Source organism: Eleutherodactylus coqui, chromosome 2, assembly GCF_035609145.1.
Source record: "Eleutherodactylus coqui strain aEleCoq1 chromosome 2, aEleCoq1.hap1, whole genome shotgun sequence".
Taxonomy (NCBI): domain Eukaryota; kingdom Metazoa; phylum Chordata; class Amphibia; order Anura; family Eleutherodactylidae; genus Eleutherodactylus; species Eleutherodactylus coqui.
The window spans coordinates 104,482,626-104,505,884 of record NC_089838.1 but is presented as its reverse complement, the minus strand read 5'-3'; the positions used below and the strand labels follow the sequence as shown (position 1 = coordinate 104,505,884).

General features: G+C 44.2%; 1 protein-coding gene across 1 annotated transcript in view; it reads left to right on the top strand.

Annotated features, from left to right (window-relative positions):
• The window catches only part of SH3PXD2B (SH3 and PX domains 2B), a 144,986-nt gene that overhangs the window by 88,269 nt on the left and 33,458 nt on the right, over positions 1-23,259 (top strand). Inside the window, exon 5 of the mRNA XM_066591284.1 lies at positions 9,770-9,861. Coding sequence (XP_066447381.1) covers positions 9,770-9,861 — 92 coding nt within the window. The remainder of the gene's footprint in view (positions 1-9,769; positions 9,862-23,259) is intronic.

The window sequence follows — 23,259 nt, the reverse complement described above, 5'->3', positions numbered from 1 at the left end:
GGACGGAGCTTTTTTCCATTTTCGTTTTTTCTTCCTCCCTTTTTAAAAAATCGTAGCTCCTTTATTTATCCATCAACGTCGCTGTATGAGGGCTTGTTTTTTGCGGGACGAGTTGTAGTTTTCAATGGTGCTATTTATTATACCATATAATGTATTGAAAAACTGAGGAATGAAAAAAAAAAACGACATTCCACCATTTTTCGGTGCATCCTGTTTCTACGGCACACAAGCTGCAACAAAAATGACCTGATATCTTTATTCCATGGGTCAGTACGATTAGTACGATACCAAACTTGTATGGTTTTTTTTTTTGCTGTAGTACTTGCATTTTTTTGAGATATTTAATTTTTTTAAATTATTTTTTGTGTCCATTTTCTGCGCACAATAATTTTTTTATTTTTCTGTTGATGTAGTTGAGTGAGGGCTCATTTTATGCGGTACGTCCTGTCATTTCCGTTGGTACCATTGTTGCATAGAAATTGACTTTCTGATCGCTTTTCATTACATTTTTCTCGGAGATAGGGGGACCAAAAAAGTGCATTTCTGGCGTTCTTTTTTTTTTTTTTTGGACCACGTTCATCGTGCTGGTAAGATAATGCATTAATTTGATAAATCGGACTTTTACTGACGCAGTGATACCAAATACATATTTTTGGTTTAATATTTTGATTTTTTTTATTGCAAATATGGCAAAAGGGGTATTTTTTGAACTTACTTTTTTTTTTAATAATTAGAAAAACTTTTTTGTTCTTATTTTTATACTTTCTTTTAGTCCTCCTAGAGGACCACAACCGGCGATGCTTTGATCGCTCCTGCAGTATGACGTAATGCTATAGCACGGGGATGGCTTGATAGGCAGTCTGCTGAGGCAGCCCTGGGGTCTTTTAGAAGGCCCCCGGCTGCCATGACACCTGCACGGCTCCCCCGGTCTCACCGCGGGGGTGCCGTAGGGGAACCCTGAACATCGTTCATGGCCATTTAAAGAGTTAATAGCTGCGATCGGCCGTACAGCCGTTCGCGGCTATTGCCCGCGGATGTCAGCTGTAATAAACAGCTGGAGTATGGAGGGAGATAGTGGCGCTATTCTATTGTACGCCTTTTTCCCCCAAATCTCCCAATAGTAAATGAAACATTTGCTTCTAGATTTCATGCTGATATTTTAGTAAGTGAAAAACTGTCCGATTTCATTGCGAGCGTTTCGTTTTAAATCTTTTTTTTTTTTTTTTTCTTCATCTTTTGCATCTTTAACAAGTGAGTGTCATCTGTGTATGTTTTGTTCTTTACATGGACTCTATCGGTCCAGGAAAAAAAAAATCGCACGCACTGACTTTCATGGGACTTTAACTTAAGAGACAAAACTCTTAAGTTAAAATTATCCGTTTGAGTAATCATTTGAAAAATACTGAAGAAGAATGGTGCTTATGGAAGGACACCACAAATAAAGCCTCCATTGTCCAAAAAAAGTCATTGCGGCCTGTCTCAAGTTGGCTCGAGAACATCTGGAAATTACACAATACTTCTGGGAAAATGTTCTATGGACAGATGAGTTAAAAGTGGAACTTTTTAGCACAAACTCACAACAATGCTTGGAGAAAAAAACAACACTGCACACCAAAACCTCTTCCCAACTGTAAAACATGGTGGAGGGACATCATGATTGGGGCTCCATTGCCGCCCTGGGGACTGGAGGCCTAGTGATCATTGAAGAAACTAATAAATTTGAAGGTGTATAAAAGCATTACAAAAGGGCAGCAGATCACCTCCTCAAATTGAAGAGACATCCCAGAAATATCATTGAAATCAAGGCATCCCATTAAAATCAATGAACTGAAACACAGGGTTCAAAATTTCTCCTCAAATTTGTGTAAATCTGATTTGAGGCTAAAGGCATGTCTTGTGAAGGTGATTTTTGTTAGAGGGGCGTCTACATGTTGTTAAAGTCAATGGTTCACTTCTTCTCCCTGCATTTCCTCAATCGGCCAATGAACAAGCAAACGTTTGCTTGTTGGATGATGTAGTCATTTGTGCTGCAGTAAAAATCCTTTTTCTATGCTTGTTGATATGTGGCCAAAAAGCAAATGTATTTACCTACGGAACGGCAAGTGAACGAGCCAACGATGAGCTTTGGTCCTGCAGAAACTGAATGATGAGCGAGAAACGAACGATGTACGTTCGTCGTTCAGTCACTGGCTCGTGTTTAGACTGAACGATTATTGTTCTGTCTAATCGCACCTCACTCTACTTTAAGGCCGGCTTCACACTGGCGAGGGCAATTTTGGGCAGTGACCCACGGACGGATATTGCCTTTGCAATCCTTCTGAAAACCCCTGGATGCGAAGCGTTTTCACATGGAAACAGCCTTGCGTTCCTGCGGGGCTGAGAGTCTACTGCCGCAGCAGTCACAGTCGCGGCAGGAGATCGCCATGTTCTCCCTCCGATTTTAATGGGGCAGGTGCTGCTGCTGCCGCCGCCACCGGCCCCGTTAAGAACAATGGGCTATATTGTAGATTTTTTTTTTTAAATCACAACTTGGCTTGAGTGAAAACATCACAAATGAGAATGAATCCATTGAAGATCATTGGTTTCATGATCATGCGTTCTCACTCAATCTTGCAATATTATATATATATATATTAGAGATGAGCGAATATACTCGTTTCGAGTATTTACTTGATCGAGCACTGCGATTTTCGAGTACTTCAGTACTCGGGTGAAAAGATTCAGGGGGCGGGGGGAGGAGTGGCAGGACGGGGGGTAGCAGCGGGGAACAGGGGGGAGCCCTCTCTCTCTCCCTCTCCTCCCTGCTGCAACCCCCCACTCACCCACGGCCCCCCCCCCCCCCCCAAATCTTTTCACCCAAGTACGGAAGTACTCGAAAATCGCGGTGCTCGGGCGAAAAAGGGGCGTGACCGAATAGGCTCGCTCATCTCATATATATCTATATACATCTATAGATATATATAAATATCTATCTATATAAAATTTTTTATCGCCGGTGTGAAGCCGGCCTAAAGCTGCAGTGCGGTGTTAAATCTGCCCAATTATCTCTGCCTCTTGTTCATAGAGAGCCTCAGGGACCAGATTATATAAATATTTCCTGCAGAACATACAGTAGTGCTGCAATAACCACTGTTTAATCGAGGAAGACTTGACTCTTAGCTATCTTTTTTTTTTTTTTTATATATATATATAAAACTTTTATCGAGTAAGACTCTGTAGTTTGTTGAAGATACCAATTATACTTAATGTTCTGTAACTACCATTGATTCACACACTGGAATATTAACCCTTTACCTCATCTGGAGGATTTCTGAATCTATAATCCACCCCCACTTAGAACTTAGACTGCATAGCCATGTTTTTTTAAAAATGGAAATAATTATATATTTTCCTCAAACTGAAACATTTCGGTATGTTTGTTCCAGCTTCTGGAGCAAAATTGACATATTTGTTGCATTAGACTTCAAGGCTATCCTACTAGTCATTGCTTGCATAAGATGGAGATAGGATATTATTTTAGCTTAGTTCTCCGAAGGGGTCCAGGATATGTGATATTCCATAACCCTACACATTTCCTTTCCAGTCAATGTTTTTCTAAAAGGAGCAAATATCGAGCCGCATGTGTATTCTATAATGGAGTGACTTGATGCCTGACTAGTTACAATATATTATTATTGGAATTGCTGGAAATAGATGTCTGTGTGAGGTAATAGAAGACTAAGCATTAATCATCTTGTGATGCTGCATCTGGCGTTCGCTTAAATATGTATCTACTAAGCTGAGATGAGAAGAAGACGACTGCTGAAATCCATATAGTTGAATTAAATATTTATAATGCATGGGAATCGGATTATGCAGCTACCGTCCCGGCAGACATTCCACATATTGAGAGGATTACTTTACACACATGTAAGTCACCATAGTTTGAGTTAGGAATGCTATGGTATTCACTGGCGTTTAACTCTTGGACATTGTGTGTCTAGTCATTGGGGAAAAAAATTAAAAAATTGCCTATTTCCTTGACCTCCCCTACACCATAAAGGTATATCTGCACGGGCCATTAGTTTCTGAAGCGATTTTTGCCCATGTCATTTTTACAAGTGCAGTGGGGAAACAGGACAAAAACTAGAAAACCAGAATGAGATCGCATCGCCACACAAAAAGAGCAAGACAGAATTACCTGTAGCAAAGCATTTTTTTAGTCACGGACACAACATATGAAAGTTATTATACTTAAAGATAATTTTACTTAAAGGCAAAGCCCCAACGTGACAGAAGAATTTGGGAATATAAGTTTATAACCACCTTTTGGTACTATCAGAAACTGTATGAATCTCGGAGTTGTTTTTTTTTTTACATCAGCGGAGATTATGAGATATGAGAAACCCAGAGCAGAGGCAACATGCTGGCCTGTTGACCCCTAACATCAATTTAGAGACTATAAACTTTTACATTCCTTGTCACTGGACTAATTTATTGTTATGCTCATCCCTCCCTGGTATTTCTCGAAGTGCTATTAATCACAACATGTCTGTGCCCTCTTATCCTATCTCTGGTATTTATCTAAGTGCAAATTAAGCACATCATATTTGTGCCCTCCCATGTGATCATGATTATATGTATTTATATAAATACACCTTTACATCTGTTTACATTATGCCTGAGGAAAAACCCTGAGTAGGTTCGAAAGCTCACTATAACATCATGTATTTTTGTTTGCCATTACAAAATATCATATCTAAAAGATTACTTGGTTTCTCTTATTGAGAACAATCACATTTTTACAAGTAAAACACATAAAAGAGTGTGACTGTAGTATCAGGCTAAGATGGTTTGTTTGTAGTCTTTTACCATGGACCCACATAAGTCTAACATAGTAGCTGTAGACACAAAATAGGAACTTTTTTCTGACTCCCAGAAAAGTTGCTAAGGGGGAGTTTTTTTGTTTTTTTTAAAATTCCGCTGACCATGCCAGGAACTAGCCTATAATTCATCCACCCATTTTGTGTCCCCATTGCTCCAGCCCTTAATCTCCATTCCCTTCATCATGCTCTGTTACAGGCTACAGGAACATCACAGGCTGCTGCTGCCAGTCTCAGACCTCCCCTCAATGAAGGAGGTCTGTGATTGGCTGCAGTGGTCTGTAATATTCTGTTCATAGATGGACTCTGCAGCTTGTGAACAGAGTTTCGACATTGGAGCTGCTGGGACCTGGGACACGTCTGTACAACTTAGTTTATTATTTTTGGGTATAGCCAGCAAGAGTAAAAAAAAATAAAAAATCTCAAAAAACGTTTCAATTTTTAATGCATCTGAACAAAAAAATTGATTACAAAGTTGGATTTTCTCTTTAAATACACCTGATCTTTATTTGTAAGGTAAGAACAATAGAATATTAGCAGTCACAAATAGTCTTCTAGATTTATCGTGAGTGTTTACATTCCGTATGACAAGTTTATAATGGTATATAATATAAATTTGGCCATTTTTAAAACTGGGGAAACACTTTAGATGTAATCCTGCCAAAATGGTGAACTAGCTGTGAACTAACTTTTCCAGGACTTGCAGGTGCCAAGCATAGATTTTCAGTCTCTGGATGCTAAACAGGTGGAAAAACAATAAAGGAATTAGGCAATTAAATTAAACGGCTTGATTTCCTTTTGGTTTAAACCACAAACACATATAAACCATTATTTGTCATCTTACATTATCGCTGGATCGCAATGTTTAGTTAATACCAAAAAACTCAAGTTCTGATGACTGTTCCTTCACTTCAGTCTCTACTTTCAGCTCCTCTACTGATTAGTAAATTACAACAGCTCAAAATGCACCATTTGCACATTAGTCCTTGAAGCCTTAAGGGTGCCCATATAAGGCGCCCCCGCCACAAGAAGTGCACTCATTTTACTGCCAATTGCCTGGTTGCACCTATACTTGGCATTCTTTCCAGTTGCAAGTGCAGGTTCAGCCTGGAAATTAGCAGTAAGACATGCACACTACTCAAGGCTGGGACAACGCACTATGCATGGGGAACCTAAGTAATTAAAAAGTAGAAAATAAATGGGACAATTTGTCATACCCTTCGTCATGTTCCAAAAACTACTACCTAGTTATGTAATCTTGTCAACTTCAAACACCTGAAATGCACACTTCTTAACCAAAAATATAATTCACCCAGATAGAAATGTTGGATCGCTGCAGAACTGATTACAGTTGTGGCCTGATGATAATAGGTCTTGCCATCAGAGGCCATAATAGTGCTTCCCCGTTGCCCTATAAAAAAGGCTCTCGGAATTATACCTCTTATCGAGAGAACATTGACGACTAGATATGCCAGTGCAATGCTCTCAGTTTGCCCAGTTAACAAACTCTGAGAGGGGGTGCATCATTGGAGTGAGAGAAGCAGGATGGTCGTTTTGACAAATTGGCTCTGAATGGCCCACACAATGCCGACAAGCCTGAGCAGGTCTAAAAATGTTGTTGTCCACCATTCAGACACTGGTGACTCCTTCATTACAGAACTCTGTCTATGCCCAGAACATTTCCAGGCATGCCTAAATACGTGTTACTCATACACCCGTGTGAACCCAGCCTTAATCGGTTCTCTGCACTATCTTTATGTCTGTGTGCCACAAGGTTCAGTCATTAATCTCTTCCGCTCTTCCATCTACACCTGTAGTCTTAGCCAACTCATCAATTCTTTGGGTTTATAATGTGATTTGACACTTCTCGTCCTTCTTCTTGCTTCCTGAACAGCATCCTATATACCTGCTCCACAAACATATTGCCTATAAGGATCGGCCTCTTGTGGAATCCTCATAGTCACACACTTGGCCATCTGTAATTCAAAAAATGTCCTTCAAAGTTCACTAGACCACCAAATGCCCGAACATACTTTAACCTTATCCTTGCTACACTACTGCAACGCCTGCCTTCGTGCTCTACTAGTACTAGCACCCCAACAGATAATTCTAAATTGTCATTTCCTTTAATGCTGTCAGTCCCTCAGCTAGTTGTCCAAGTAAAGGATCCAGATCAAACTCGTAATCTAAAACTACAAAGCCATATCTAATCCCACTCCTTTCTGTATTTCTGCTCTTGTTGAGATACTACCCAACACACCACCTCTGTTCTTCTCATGGTAACCGTTACATACAAGACTTCTCTTGTGTTTTCCCTTTCTTCTGGAACATCCCCCATTCCATTCCACAGTCTGCAAACCTCAAAAGAATATTTCCAATAAGCATATAACTTGGTCTCCTTAAACAGGTATTATACATGTCTTAACCTGAGCTGCTTACTCCTTTCCCTGACCTCTTGGATCTCATTTCTTTGCTTTATAAATGTTTAATGTCTATTGGGAGGGTGCTTACTGAATACATCTCATGCATGCCGGTTTCAATAGAGAATCTGATGGAGCACTACAAATAGTGGTTATCATATTCACATGACATAGTTTGTAGAGATGAGCGAGCGTACTCGGAAAAGCACTACTCGCTCGAGTAATTGGCTTTATCCGAGTATCGCTGTGCTCGGGTCTAAAGATTCGGGTGCCGGCACGGAGCGGGGAGCTGCAGGGGAGAGCGGGGAGGAACGGAGGGGAGATCTTTCTCTCCTTCTCTCCCGCCCGCTCTCCCCTGCTCCCCGCTGCGACTCACCTGTCAGCCGCAGCGGCACCCGAATCTTCAGGGACGAGCACAGCGATACTCGGATAAAGCCAATTACTCGAGCGAGTAGTGCTTATCCGAGTACGCTCGTTCATCTCTAATAGTTTGTAAATATTAATGGTGATTCTAAAAAATATAATGTCTCTGACAACTCTGCAATCACGAAACTTAATCCAAATCTTAGGCTTTGGGTCTGTAATAGAGTTGAGCGAACATACTCTGCCAAGCTTGATGCTCGTTCGGGTATTAGCGTACTCGATGGTGCTCGTTACTCAAACGAGCATCAAGCCGTGTTCGCCCCCCCCCCCCCCCCCCCGTTTTTGGCTCCTCCCCGCTGTGACGTGCCTGTTTTGGCCCCTCCCCGCTGCGACGCAGCACGCGTCAATGGCAAATTTTTTGTCTGGCAGGCAGGGGAGAGAGAGAGAAAGGCGGACGAACGAACCTAGGGGGGAAAAAAACAAAACCTCGGGACCCAGTGTCCCACATACAAAAAAGCTTGAGTCTCCCATTGCAGCCAATGGGGTTTGTTACTCGAGTAGAGCTCTCGAATTTTACGAAAAGCTTGACTCGAATAACGTGGATCCGAGCATTTGGGTGCTCGCTCATCTCTAGTCTGTAACTCCAAGCAATCCTATATCACTAAGGCCGGGCACACATGACCTGGTCGAATTCCGCAAGCGTATATCTGCAGTGTATGACCACCAATGCGAAATGCATATGGTCGCCTATACGTACAGTTTACCGCATGAATGTACAGCATATCATCCGCATGGTAGAATGAAAACAAACAGGAAACGGCATCAGAAAGTTGCCCAACCCCCTGGAAACACCTTTCTATCAGCGAGGCGACATTTTCTTTTGCTGTCGTGGTGAGAGCTGTTATGAGAGTCATGACTTCAGAACTGGATACAGCTCTCCAGGCTTAGCTGGTTTATACTACTTTTTTTTTTTTTTTAAGTATCACAGGAATACTTCCACAACATTGTTATACTTCCATGACCTTCCCTGTCACTAGACTTATCGCCAATAGAACATGTATGGGACCTTCTGGGACGCCAACTTCGACATTCTACAAGTTTGCATGATCTAGAGGCTCAATTACAGCAAATTTGGACCAATGTGCCGCAGGATACCATATGGAACCTGTATACCTCCATGTCCGCCGTATCACTTCTTGCATTCAAGCTAGAGGCGATCCAACAGGGTACTAGAGCCTCTGTGTCACATCTTGTATCCAAGCTAGAGAAAGTACAACAGGGTACTAGAACCTCCATGCCTGCCTATATCACATCTTGTATCCAAGCTAGAGGCAGTACAACAGGGTACTAGGGCCTCCATGCCTGCCTATATCACATCTTGTATCCAAGCTAGAGGAGCCCCAACAGGGTACTAGAGCCGCCATGTCCACTGTGTCACATCTTGTATCCAAGCTAGAGGAGCCCCAACAGGGTACTAGAGCCGCCATGTCCACTGTGTCACATCTTGTATCCAAGCTAGAGGAGCCCCAACAGGGTACTAGAGCCGCCATGTCCACTGTGTCACATCCTGTATCCAAGCTAGAGGAGCCCCAACAGGGTACTAGAGCCGCCATGTCCACTGTGTCACATCTTGTATCCAAGCTAGAGGAGCCCCAACAGGGTACTAGAGCCGCCATGTCCACTGTGTCACATTTTATATCCAAGCTAGAGGTGGTACAACAGGATACTAGAACCTTCATGCCTGCCTATATCACATCTTGCATCCAAGCTAGAGGCGACCCATCAGGGTACTATAGCCTCTATGTCCACTATGTCACATCTTGTATCCAAGCCAGAGGCGCTACAACAGGGTACTAGAGCCTCCCTTCAAGGGTTCTGTTTTGTGTAATAAATTGTCCTTTTGCTTTGATATCACTTATATCAAAGCTACAATCACAAATATAAAGTTTCATTCGATTCTGACAACTCCTAGGTGCTTGTTTTTTTGTTTTTTTTTACAAGGAGTGTGTGATCATCATGGAGGTCTGACCTATCCATATATTCAGTTGGTGAACTTTATTTGTAAACTTTTCATCTCTGAGAAGACCTGTACATTATGTAACTACTATGATCTCTGCTCTCCAGGCCCTCATTAGAATGCCTCCTTACATCTCCCAGTGTGAAGAAGTCCTGAATTTCTTTGAAGCCTGGCTAGAGGACTATAACCCACCTAAGGAGTAAGTAACATACTTTTTTTTCCACGTAGTACAAAAGCTTCTCTTTCAGGAGGCGTACTGTCATGTATGTGGTATTATGGAAGAGTGTACAGTCGTTTGTATATTTAATGACTTGTTTCTAATATATATGCAATTGCCTCTATTAGAATATGGTTGATATTGTATTGTGCTCACCTGAAGCAGACCTTGTTCATATCATCCAGCTGACAACAATAATGGTGTATTACACAAGTAATACATTATACCGCGATCTGAGAGGCATTCTACTATGCCATGCCACAGAAGGCCCAAGGCTGCGATGGCAAACGAACAGCACCTCGCGATTGCATTGCAGTTGGCCCGTTGGGAAATCCCGAACTTTGACCGGGTGATTTAAACATCTGTCAGAACTGACAGCGGCCATTAGAGATTCACAGCTGCAATCATCAGCATTGACACTGATCGTGGTTATTGCCGGCGGGTGTCAACTGAAGGAAAACACTGGCACTCACATTGTATGGAGTGGGATAGTACGTCATGTGTCTTTAATGGTTTAATCGCACCTCAAGCCTCTGACCAGGAGGCGCTTCTGCTGTTTTCATTCAGTACCGTTGTAGGGGTGGTTTCACACCTGAGGTGGGGATTCCGCTTTCCTGCTCCATTCAGGGAGCAGGAAAGGGGAATCCCCACAGCTGAATGTCGTCTAGTGAACCCCATTGAATATAATGGGGTCCACCTGTTTTCCCTCCAGGGGGCCGGCTTTTGGATGGAAGTAAAAGTGCTGCATACAGTGCTTTTACCTATGGATTTTCAGCCACATCTGTTGCAGAACCTCTTCAGATGTGAAACTGGCCTATTTGTTTTACGCAGACAAGTTTATAATTCTGACAAACAAAATGTAAATTTGGGAAATATTTATATTCATAGTAGATGTTTATACTTCTATATAGTAATAAGTACTACATAGCCGCCAACACTGTAATGTTCCCTATACAATCTATGAAGTTCATGTATCCAAGCTTATGCGAAACCACCTGTCTTATACTTAAAGGGGTTGTCCGGCCATAAACATTAGGTCTCATTACTTCTGTTTGCCCAATACAATGCACTTTGTAATATACATTGTGCATTGTAAATTAGGCAAACAGAAGTTATTCACTTACCTTTAGGGTTGCCCCCCCCCTGTGTTGCTCCTCGGTTGCCATGGTTCCTGGTTCCGACAAGTTTCTTCTCCTCTTCTTGTCGGAACGACCGGGGACGCGCCTCTCCAGCACAGCTCTGCGCATGTGCAGAAAAACTTCAGCCTGGGAAGCTGCCTGCAGGGGAGGCGTGGCTGCTGGCTCTTCAACTCCTAGGTAAGAATGAGAGGAGGGGCGGGCTCTCGGGGGGGGGGGGGAGGGGGGAGGATGGAAGGATGGATGGATGGATGGATGTGTGCAGGGGGGGGGGGGTGCAGTGATGTGTGTGTGTGCACGGACCGGCTGACAGAAGTCCCGGGGGAAGGGGGGGGGGTGTGTGGAGAGGGAGAGATCGATGGATGGATGGATGGATGTGTGCAGGGGGGGGGTGCAGTGATGTGTGTGTGTGCACGGACCGGCTGACAGAAGTCCCGGGGGAAGGGGGGGTGTGTGGAGAGGGAGAGATCGATGGATGGATGGATGGATGGATGGATGTGTGCAGGGGGGGGGTGTGCAGTGATGTGTGTGTGTGCACGGACCGGCTGACAGAAGTCCCGGGGGAAGGGGGTGTGTGTGGAGAGGGAGAGATCGATGGATGGATGGATGGATGTGTGCAGGGGGGGGGGTGCAGTGATGTGTGTGTGTGCACGGACCGGCTGACAGAAGTCCCGGGGGAAGGGGGTGTGTGTGGAGAGGGAGAGATCGATGGATGGATGGATGTGTGCAGGGGGGGGGGGGTGCAGTGATGTGTGTGTGTGTGCACGGACCGGCTGACAGAAGTCCCGGGGGAAGGGGGGGGGTGTGTGGAGAGGGAGAGATCGATGGATGGATGGATGGATGGATGTGTGCAGGGGGGGGGGGTGCAGTGATGTGTGTGTGTGTGTGCACGGACCGGCTGACAGAAGTCCCGGGGGAAGGGTGTGTGTGTGGAGAGGGAGAGATCGATGGATGGATGGATGGATGTGTGCAGGGGGGGGGGGGGTGCAGTGATGTGTGTGTGCACGGACCCGGCTGACAGAAGTCCCGGGGGAAGGGGGTGTGTGTGGAGAGGGAGAGATCGATGGATGGATGGATGGATGGATGGGTGTGTGCAGGGGGGGGGGGGTGCAGTGATGTGTATGTGCATGGACCCGGCTGACAGAAGTGGGGGGGTCATTGTGAGAGGGGCACTATGAGGGCATGTGTGTGTGGGGAAATGTTTTACTTTACTTTAGCAGGGGGTGGGGCCTGGGCGGGGAGAGACTGTAGAGCAGTTCAATAGAGGTGGGCGTGTCGTGGGCGGGGCTAGGACGTGAGCTGAGGGAAATCCTGCCTTTTCATGTCTCTTACTACCATCGGGAGCGCGCACACAGAGGAGGGAGAGCGCAGGGCATGTGAGAAGGCAGCACAGAGGCGCCATCTTTGAAAGCTGCAATGAACATCAGAGTCTAAGGTAAGAAACTGACATTGCAGCTGATCTGCCGGCCGGTTTGAGCCCCTGTATGCTGTCTGTTACTATCCTTACTGAAAGGAAAGCAGCAGCATTATAAAAATTTTTACCCTGTGTGGCCGGACAACCCCTTTAAGTGTATTGACATTGATAATGGGTTGTGGGTTGTCCATACCATTTTCTTCTACATGTGAAGGTACCCGAATATCACTTTTCTCTATTTGCCCCACGTCTACATTCTCCCTCAGAGCTTATCCCCCATACACTCTAATGCACTGCATATCTGTATATACATGATACCGCTTGGCGACCGGCTCATACAGCTTTATGTATCCTGTCCTATTTATATAAGATGGCTAGGCCATCGTACAGAACAAGCACTTTTACCTTTTGTCTCATGCTTACTTCCTCACAGATTGTAAGCTCTTGCATGTAGGACCCTCACAGGCTGGTGAGGAGGATGAGGAAGACTTCATAGTCTCTTGAGACACAACGAATACAATGTGTTCTCACTAGTGCAGGACCTAATGGTGTGTCATCAGTGCTCCCTTCTTCCCTGCACTGGCCATGTTAGAACATACCGGCCCAGAATGTTTTTTTTAACATTTTATGGTTTCCATCAAATCGTATCATTTCCCTTGAACAGCCTTCTCACAGGTTTGTATGTTACTGAATAGCTTGCTTGTCCTCCATAACGAAGGAAATGAGGCCTGAATCAGACAGGATGTGATGCTGCTCCTAGGATAGACCTCTCTACTTGCTCTACTTGAGCACATTAGAAGCATCTATCGTTTGACATCTCTAGTGTCTTAGGTTTGTATAACCTCATTTTCACTGTAGTTACAGTATCAGATGGGGTATTTTATAGTGACGTGTTGGTAGTTTTGTGTAAAATATAATATGCACAGGATTCATGTCACTGTTCTGCGCAACGAACAAAAATGTGCTTTAGATGTTTATCCAAGTCTATGAATGCCATACTACGAGTCAATAGAGTTCAGACGTCGCACACAGCTGTAGTCTGTTACACTGTGCAACACAATTTTTGTAACACATAAGCAGATAGGCGGCTTACAGTAATTTTAGTGCGCCAAATTCAAATATAATATCCGTTTTGTCTGCCACCTAAGGTTTTCCAGTTATGGGGAATATGCCTATACAATAAATCCATTAGGCCCGCCATTAACCTTACTTGAAAAAAAGAGTAACAAAAGTGTTATTGTTGTACAGTGTAAAGGCCCATTTAGACATGGATTATCACTCAAAATTCGCTCAAAAGCCATCTTTTGAACAATAATCATTGCGTGTAAATGTGCCCATCTTTCACTATTTTGCCGAGCGATTTCAGTTTGGCATGAAATCCATTGTTCGGCAGAACAGCTGATAAGAAGGACCGCACGCTGTGTTCTGCCCCGGGAGTGCTAATAACAGCTGATTACATTCTCAGCTGTCAGCCCCTTGGCAGATCAAAGAGAATGTATTCACCAAACAGCGGATCTGTCTGTTCCCTGCATACAGCTCCAGACAGCTCACATGCTACTAATTGGCACCAGGTAGTAGGTTATGCAAAAATTATCTTTTGAGCGATCATCTGTGTGTCTAAATGTACCTTTATTACACATAAGTAGCATTAAAATAATGACTGCACATTTTTTTTGTACAATTTGGCACACAATTATATCAGCGTGGCTTTTATTATATTGATAACATATTTAAATGACAAAACCATTCTAAGACTTTGGCTAATGGCTAGAGATGAGCGAGCATACTCGCTAAGGCAAACTACTCGAGTGAGTAGTGCCTTAGTCGAGTACCTGCCCGCTCGTCTCTAAAGATTCGGCTGCTGGTGCGGGTGAGAGGTGAGTTGCGGCAGTGAGCAGGGGGGGAGAGAGGGAGAGAGATCTCTCCGTCCCCCCGCCCAGTTAATTTCCTTCTAATTGGAGTTTTTTCAGTCACCATAGACAGAAGAATATCAGTATGTTTTGCTCTATGGCTGTGTAAAAATGTTTCTGCTGTATTTGTGTGAAGGTGGCCATGTCACATTTTTTCTTAATTGTTAGCAGGAGACACTACAATTGTTAAGGGAGGGTTTATACCACTGCTTTTGCTTTTGGTGGTTCACCATGGTCCAAGAAGCCGAACAACAGAAAAACCAAAAGTGCAAAATCTGGCATGTCAAAGACCCAAACAGCGGTACCTGGACCCCATTCACTATAATGGCATCTATGCAGCTGTTAGCATGGCCCCTAGTCTTTTACTGGATAACATAGCGCCGCACACTGTGCTATTTGTGTCTGGCAATTTGTGTTGAGTCTGTAGTGCAGCTTCCGAATGATGCCTCCAGTGCACATGTGAACATGGTGATATCAGTCAAGGGGTATTACTCTGCAGCACCATCAAAAGACAGCATTAGAAGCCTAGCGAGGGTCTCCCTTGCCAGGTGGAGCGAGTCCTCAACCTTACTGTAACATCGGATACCAAAGAAACTTTGTATCGCCGGTGTTTAACCCTTTTAGATGCCACAGTTAGTGCAACTGTGCTCCCTCTGTCACCCATCGGACCATCGCGATGTGAGTTGCTCTGTAGTAGAGGAGTGATAAAAATGCTGATAATCAAGTTTCCTAGTTGGGAAAAAAATAGAAAGTAAAAAAAAATATATAAAAACCCCACCTTTCCCCTTTTTATTATGTAAAAATAAAAAAAAATTATTATTGTATAGCTGCTTTCATAGAGACCCAGAGAAAAATGTTATTACAAGAGAGTGATTGGTCCAGTGGGTGGGCTGGGATGGTTAGTGGTGTCCTAGGTGGTCTCTGATGCCTTGTGTACCTCCTCAAAAACGCCTTTCTCTGGGCCAGTAAGGCCGCCTGCACACGGGCGGAAATCCCGCGGCGGTATTTCCCGCGGGATTTCCGCCACTGAAAGTTTACATAGGAGTGCATTACAATACGCACTCCTATGCAGACAGCCACGGTTTGGCCGCGCGAAATCTCGCGCGGCATGTCCTATTTTTGTGCGGGGCACGCACTCACCCGGCTGCCGGCTCCAGTCTACGCATGCGCCGGCTGCGCCGCAGCCAGCACATTAAAGAGCCGGGGCCGCCAGGCGCGGGTGAGTACGCGCTCGTCCCTGCAGGCTCTCAGGTCGGGTCCCGCGGCGAGAATTCTCGCTGCCGGATCCAACCCGCTCGTCTGCAGGCGGCCTAACGTGGAGACATTCTCCACATCATCGTCGTGGTCTGAATCTCGCGCATGAACCATGACCTTAGAGACTGGCACATGCGCAGTTAATCTATCCCTGATGTGGGCTGATTTAACAAATCCAACTGAGTATGCCCCAGTCCCGGAGGTAACAGCGTGTATGTGAGTATTAGACCACGGCAGCAGTGACATGTAGAACCTATCCACTTCACTGGCACAGATGTGTTTGAAGACATACATAAGGCATCAGTTGGTTTGGCCCACCCACTGGACCAATTGCGCTTAATTTGCATATGGTGCTGGGAAAGTAAAATCCTGAATTCTACATGTATGCTTGCAACAAGATTTTCAACAAAGTAGCTTTGTGAATGCCCATGGCATCATTGTTTAAGCGGTGTAGGTGGATTACTATGTAAACAAACTGATGAGCGGTTCCCTTTAAGTGTTGCAAGTCTTGATAGTAGCATATGCTTGCTGTACGGATATAGCACGTGAATTAGTCTACTAGATCATTGTGTCATTTCTTTCATGCCTCTCTCATCTCATTACTCCTGATCCATTTAAACAGGAAACTTTATCATTTCTTAGAATGATTGCAAGAATGACGATGTTGGATGATGATCAAGCTCATTGCACAACTCCTGTTTACGATACTGTGTCTTGTGGGTAAGACACTTCATGGGGAATAACAGACTTAGGCAAGACAAAGCAGTGCTAAAATTAATACACTCAGTCCCGCCAGGGTGACCATACTGGCTAACGCTAACTGGCAAATAACACTGTTTATGCTGTGCATCTTTAGGAGTTTGTGTCTAAGTACTCAGGAAGTGGTTTGCCATTTGTCAACATTGGAACAAGTAAATATATTATTATGAACGTGGAGAGGAGGATTACTTACAATGTGCATTTTTTAACGCACCTTTTGTGGTCAGCAAGATTGTCTTATATATATATATATTAGTGGCAAGTCTGGGTCGCTTACCTACAGGATCACCATCTTTCCGTCCGGAATTGGCACCACACATACATAAAAGGCTTGGAGACTTGAATTCTCTTAAAATCTGGCACCTGACAGCATTTATTCCATATACAGTACACAAGGCCATAACAGCAACAAAGTTCATATATTCGTACCGCACTAGGTTGAGAGTCTAGGGGTGATCTCCCTGTCAGACTCGGGGCCTTTACTTGTTATTTACAGCCCTTTCAGCTCTGCTGAACTGTCAACTTCCCCCTGAATGTGGCAGGAACTGACACTTATGTTGCTTCCCGCCACACCCACAGGTGATATCTCTTATTTCTGCAGCCTGAATAACTGTCTACCACCCTCTGCAGGCAATTATGTGTACTGCACTCCTGCAACATTATTTATTTATTAGTTAATTTTTTAACACAACATATAGAGCTCGGAAAGTGACAAAATGAATGCCTTGTGGTGCTCTGTGTATAGAGCCATTTTATTCTATGCATTGCTTCTCATCACTATAAATTTCCCACACAGTGCAGATGACACTGAGTCACCCAAGTATCAAGTGATACTGGGATTTCTAGAGAAAGAGGAACTCTAGTACAGCAGAAGTGACATTTTTTTAGGAATTAGTTCTGGTCCAAGTTTATACAATGTATATACTGTAGTAGTTTTGTTACAATCTCTTAATGGACTTTCTCTTACAAGTTATCAATAATAAATTTAAAAAAATATATATTAATATAATGCAATACTTAGGCATTGCAGTACATAGTACAAGTGATCAAACAATCGCAAGTTCAAGTCTGCTGTAGGGACTAGAATAATAAAAGTTTAACCCACCCCACCCCCCTTTTCCCATATTTATAATAGGAAAAAAATAAAAAGAAATCAACAGAACATACTTGGTATCGCCGCGTGTCAGAATAAAGTTATTGTATCACTTTTGCCACAGTATTGTCCTCCGTAAAAACAGTATTGAATTAATCCCATGCCGTGTTAACGACAGTATTGTCCAACATGGTGGCCCCACTACCTACTGGTCATCCTGGTTATTGGGCCACAGGAGATGTATAATTATTAAAATCCATTGTTCAAAACTTAATTCTCTGTCTGTTACATCTCATTTCGGTCAGACTTCTACCAGTCAGCTAGTTAGTCGATACGACATACCGTCATTTGGAGAGACAACCCCCTTTAATGTGTTGGAAGCAGAAAAAAATGGGAAAGTGTAAGGATGTGAGTGATTTTAAGAAGGGCCAAATCGTGATGGCTAGATGAGTCAGAGCATCTTCAAAACGGCAGGTTTTGTCGGGTGCTCCCCGTATGCAGCAGGTTGTTCCATTCACAGTAATGAGACGGCTGTTCATAGATGAACTGTGCCTGATTACACAGCCAATAGGACATTCAGTTTTCTACATGCAAACGAGAAGCAAACAAATTCCTATTCATCGATAAGTCGTGGCATTCATTTACACTGAATGATCATTAAGATGCCCGCTGGGTGCCCAAATTCTAACTTGACCACTGGTAATTTCCTAATCCACCCAGAAGACCAAGCTTTCACATATATGTTTAAGCTTTATCCTCAACTTTTAAAATGACAGAGATGCCAAGAAGGATGATCGTAAATGTTCTGCGTGCCCTTTTTAACTTGCAGTTCATGTGGCTGCTTATTCTGAGCGCACTTAAGGCTTCATTAGCTAATAGCACTATCTGACATGTTCTATTTTTCATTTTGTCCTCTGCGTTTATAGCTTAGGACGTGACCTCTCACCCATTAAATCTCCCAAGGGTAACTGAGAATTCTCTTCGTCAAGAATCCTTACCTACACGTCCATACACTCTTATGTTGGGGCCACTTTTAAATCATTGTTACTATTGGCTGTGTTTAAATGTGACCTGTCAAAGAATTTAATTGTCCTCCATATAATAAGAGACCTACCTCTATTTATAAATGAAAAAAAATGTTTTAAAACCTTCTATTAGATCTGATTGCTGACATGGTCACTGCACCGTGAGACAACTTGTGGTAATATGATAGCCAATGTGATCACTAACAAAACTGCAAATATTTTATTTATCTAGAATGATGTTATGTGCTAAAAAATCACTCTAAGGCCTCCTTCCCACGAACGGATTTCCGCCGCGTAATTCGCGGCGAAAATCCGCTGCGTTGCCCGCTGCTATTAGGTTCTATTGAACCTAATAGCACAATGCTCACGATGCGTAATTCCACCGCGGAATTACGCACCGCGATTTCTCCCGTCCTCACCCGCAGCATGCTCTATTTTCTGCGGGTGAGGACGGGCTGTACGCACTGACGGCTTCCATTGCAGTCAATGGAAGCCGTCCGTTCACGCTATCTCCCGCTGTAACCAGCGGGAGATAGCGTGAAAAAACGCTTTCCCGCCCACCGCCGCGCGTCATCTGACGCCAAATGACGCGGCCGGCCGCGTCACGTGACACGCTCGGTGACGCGGCGGTGGTGGGCGGTGACGGGCGGTGACGCGCGGCGGTGGGCGGGGAAGCGATTTCACGCTATCTCCCGCAGGTAAGTATAGGGGCTCTGGGGGGCGCCGTGACGGGCTTCACAGCGGAATATTACGCTGCGGAGCCCGTCACGCTCGTGGGAAGGAGGCCTAAAGTTTTGGCCTCGAGGAGTCTCCCTTCTTTTAAATTTTCTGACCACTCCTGTTAAGTGAAATCTGTGTCTAATAACAGAGATAACAAGGCAGAAGCTTGGAAGTAAAGGAGAAGGATAACTCATACTGCCCATAGAAATCTAGAGAGAGAAGTTGAGGAGGATGTCTAATTAAGCAGGTGCCGGGATGGGATCGGAGGAGATAAAGGTTTAGGGAGTGTGCCAGCCCTTTGAGAGAAGGGGCAGGAGCGTGTGAGAGCCCTCAGGCAGGCACCGAGGAAGGAGTGGAGGCACAGTCTATGGGCTGCAGAGGATAGTGGCGCCCAACCATGGCTGCAGTGACAGGCGAGCGGCGGCGGAAGCGTATCATGACAGCAGCTTAATCTGAGAGTGATATACCATATATACTCGAGTATAAGCCTGGTTTTTCAGCACATTTTTTTTTTTTGCTGAAAAAGCCCCCCTCGGCTTATACTCGAGTCAGGGAAGGGTTAAAAAAACAAACAAAAAAAAACACGTCCCTACTCACCTCCCAGCCGGCGTCTGTGTTGCCGGCGGTGGTGCGGCAATCTGCTTGAATTTCTGTGTTCCTGGCGGCGATGCAGTAAGCTGCTTGAATTCTCCCTGCTGTCATCCCCCACCATACTCTCTGCTCGGCTCTGTCACCCCCACCGTCAATGCTGTGATTGGATCGAGCGCCAGCCAATCACAGCCGGCGCTCACTCATTCACAGCCAATGAGTGAATGACATTTACTGATTGGCTGTGAATGATCGAGCGCCGGTTGTGATTGGCTGGCACTCGATCCAATCACAGCGCTTACTTACACAGCACTGACAGAGATGACAGAGCCGAGCAGAGAGGACAGTGGGGAGAATTCAAGCAGCTTGCTGCACAGACACAGACGCCGGCTAGGAGGTGAGTATGGAGGTTTTACCCAGTATATACTCAAGTATAGCTAGGCTTATACTTGAGTCAATAAGTTTCCCTAGTTCTTTGCGGTAAAACTTATTGACTCGGCTAATACTCGAGTATATACGGTAGTTTAAATTTGCAAACTCCTGATACCTGTCTGGTGTATTATTAGGGTGAACTACAGGAGATGCTATGACAGTTGCTCTACTTTTTCACAAAATGTATAGAATTAGTACACTCATCCCTTGACCCTGTATTTTGGCTTAACCCTCTGTATTATAGTAAATGGGTGATATACAGGTGGCTAGCTACAAGCCTGCAGCACACCGAGGAAGATTTTTGTTTTTGGATGATTTTGCTATCTCAAAGCGCTCCAGCTAAATGGTGCAAATAAAATGACAGTGAAAACCTCTCATACAAGCCCACCTATACAGTACCACCAACTGCTCCTTATATACAGTGCAACAACATGCCTTTCATACATAGCACACATATGTACACCCCTCCATGCATATTGTGTTTTCTAAATAATTTGTCATTTCCTCCTGGCAGTGACACGTTTTTCTAATGACAACCAGTTCATTGACCTGACACTTGCAATCTTAGGAGTAAAAGGCCCATTTTAGATGTATTGCTGTTGCTTCCATTAGAGTACATCTGTGCAAACTACTCTGAGCCACAAGCACATTCTTCCACCCAAAAGAGATCAACATGTGCAAGTGCCGCCGCTTCACCTGAGAGGATCTGTGGAACATAATGTCTTGCACACACGTTCCTTAATGATCTGTGGAACTCGGCCATTATTGTCTCAGATGATTCAAAAAGGATTATTTTAAAAATTCTCCATCGTGTCTTATTCTGTTCCGGACCCTTCTGGGAGTGCAAACAAAGTGCATCTTCATTTCATTAGAAATTAATTGAAGAATTGTTACATTAATCTCTTTTCTAGTGAAACTGCGGACAATTGTGTGTGGACTGCAGATTCCCAGCTGTGAAATCCCTATTCATGAAGTTTCAAACAAACCAATAACTCTTGTTCTAATGTTTCTTCCAGTGACAATGCGGAACTTCAGGCTAGGTGCAAACACGCGAGACTTGGGCGCAACGTGCATCAAACGGCACACAGACTCCAGGACGTTGACATGCATTGTCATCTCCTATTTCTATGCCGTGAAAGGGATAGGAATAGGACATGCCTTGAGTTTTTTACACACTCCATCAGTCCATGTTAAAAAATGCCCATACATATGGCCTCAGGCTATAATAGGGCTGTGTGCTTTCCATGGATTTCCACGGACTGCGCCGAATACACTAGTGTGCCAGAGGCCTTATCCTGAGTGTTATCACTGAGGACAGAAGACCTTTCTCACTTTCTGCTCCAGGGCTTGAAGGTCCCATATTTGAAGGCTTATGGCTCACAGTTGACTTGTTCCTCTCCTAGACATTTGGACTTCAAAATTACAGCACTTCTATAGTAAGGCCACTCTCACTCATGTGCTTGTAAAAATACTTTTTTTAACACCGCTTTTACTGCGCTGACATGTGTTTTTGACAGTGGTTTCAGCTGCGTTTTCAGCAGTTACAAATGTAGCCAAGTAAGCTGATAATGCCAGAACTGAAGAAAAACGCAGTCAAAAAAGCAGTAACCGCATTCTACCGCTTTTTCAGCAGCGCTGAAAACACACCCCATTCATTTCAATGGCAAAGCATCGTGTTTAAAAGCGCGGAAGCGCTTGAAAAACGCAGCGTTACAAAACGCATTTTAGCTCCTGTCTGAGAAGCCCCGTTGAAGTTAATCGTGGCGTTTGACAGTGTTTAAAACACAAAAGGCAAGGTAAAAAAAAAACTTTAGTATGTGTTCCAGTAGCAGCCGTTTTGTTTTCACCTTCATTACCATTTGCCATGTCTCTGGATAAGAAGCAGCCTGCTGCTGCAGAAACCTTCCCCCCATGTCTGCAGTGGAGGCTAGAAAAGCAAAGCCCCTCCTTTTTCTGCACACCCAGCCCCTCAGCCATCCCCAGGTCAGGAAGAAGAGGATCGCAATGAGATGGATCTCCTTCCCTCTGCTAGACTTAAGACTGTTTTGTGAGCTTGCAATACCCATACTGTAACTGGAAATACTGTAGGCATACATCTCTATTGTGTTTGTTTTGTATTATTAGGGTGGTGTCCATATAATAAATCTTTTTAATACACACTTTGCATTTTGCAGCAATGTGGACTCGATCTCCCATCTTTCATTGGAAGTCTGACAATGTATTCATCAACTGTAATTAGAAATGCTAATCATAAAAAGACCTTGAGTTTGTGCTTCTGGCAGGGTATAATTTGTCTGCTTGCTCTTGATGGAAACTTGCAGCCCGCAGACTTACAATTCTATTTTAACGTACTGTAGGAGAATGATGATTGGCAGAGAAGTAGAAAATAGCCTGGCTTTAGATATTTTCCCTCATGCGTATATATCAAATATATATGATTGTTTTATTACTCTTCTAGTTCTCCTGCATGAACCTTCCTTGCCCTGGAAAAAAAAAAAAAAAAAAATACTCCTTTTGTAACCTACACTAGAACCCTTGGGGCCAGTGATCATCCACCCCGGTGGAGTGCAGTGTAAGCAGTGCTTGCATGTATCTAGATGTGCTGCCAGCGTTAGGCCGGCTGCACACTGCTGGATTTGCATTGTGGAATTTGGAACGGGTGACTGCCTCTGGATTCCACAACAAATACCGCCCATAGTATGCAATGGAAAAGCGTTTTTTCCTGCACACGAGTGGAAATTAATTGCGATTTTCTGCTTGCGGAGGACAAATCGCAGCATGCTGTATTTCAGTGTGGATTCCGCATGGACGGCTTCCGTTCAAGTCAATGTAAGCCATCCGACCCGTGGCCCTTCTGCAAGGACCTTATGTAAAGGTTACGGGTAACCGCGTCATCAATGGTGCAGGAACAGGGGTCCTGGGAGCTGTTCCATACTTACCGGATCCCCGTTCCAGCACTGATTCTCTGCAAAGTTGTCACATGCACGCAGAGGGATTCGTTTCAGCTGGCTGTGTATGCAGGCACCCTCATTGATTTCTATGGGAGCGC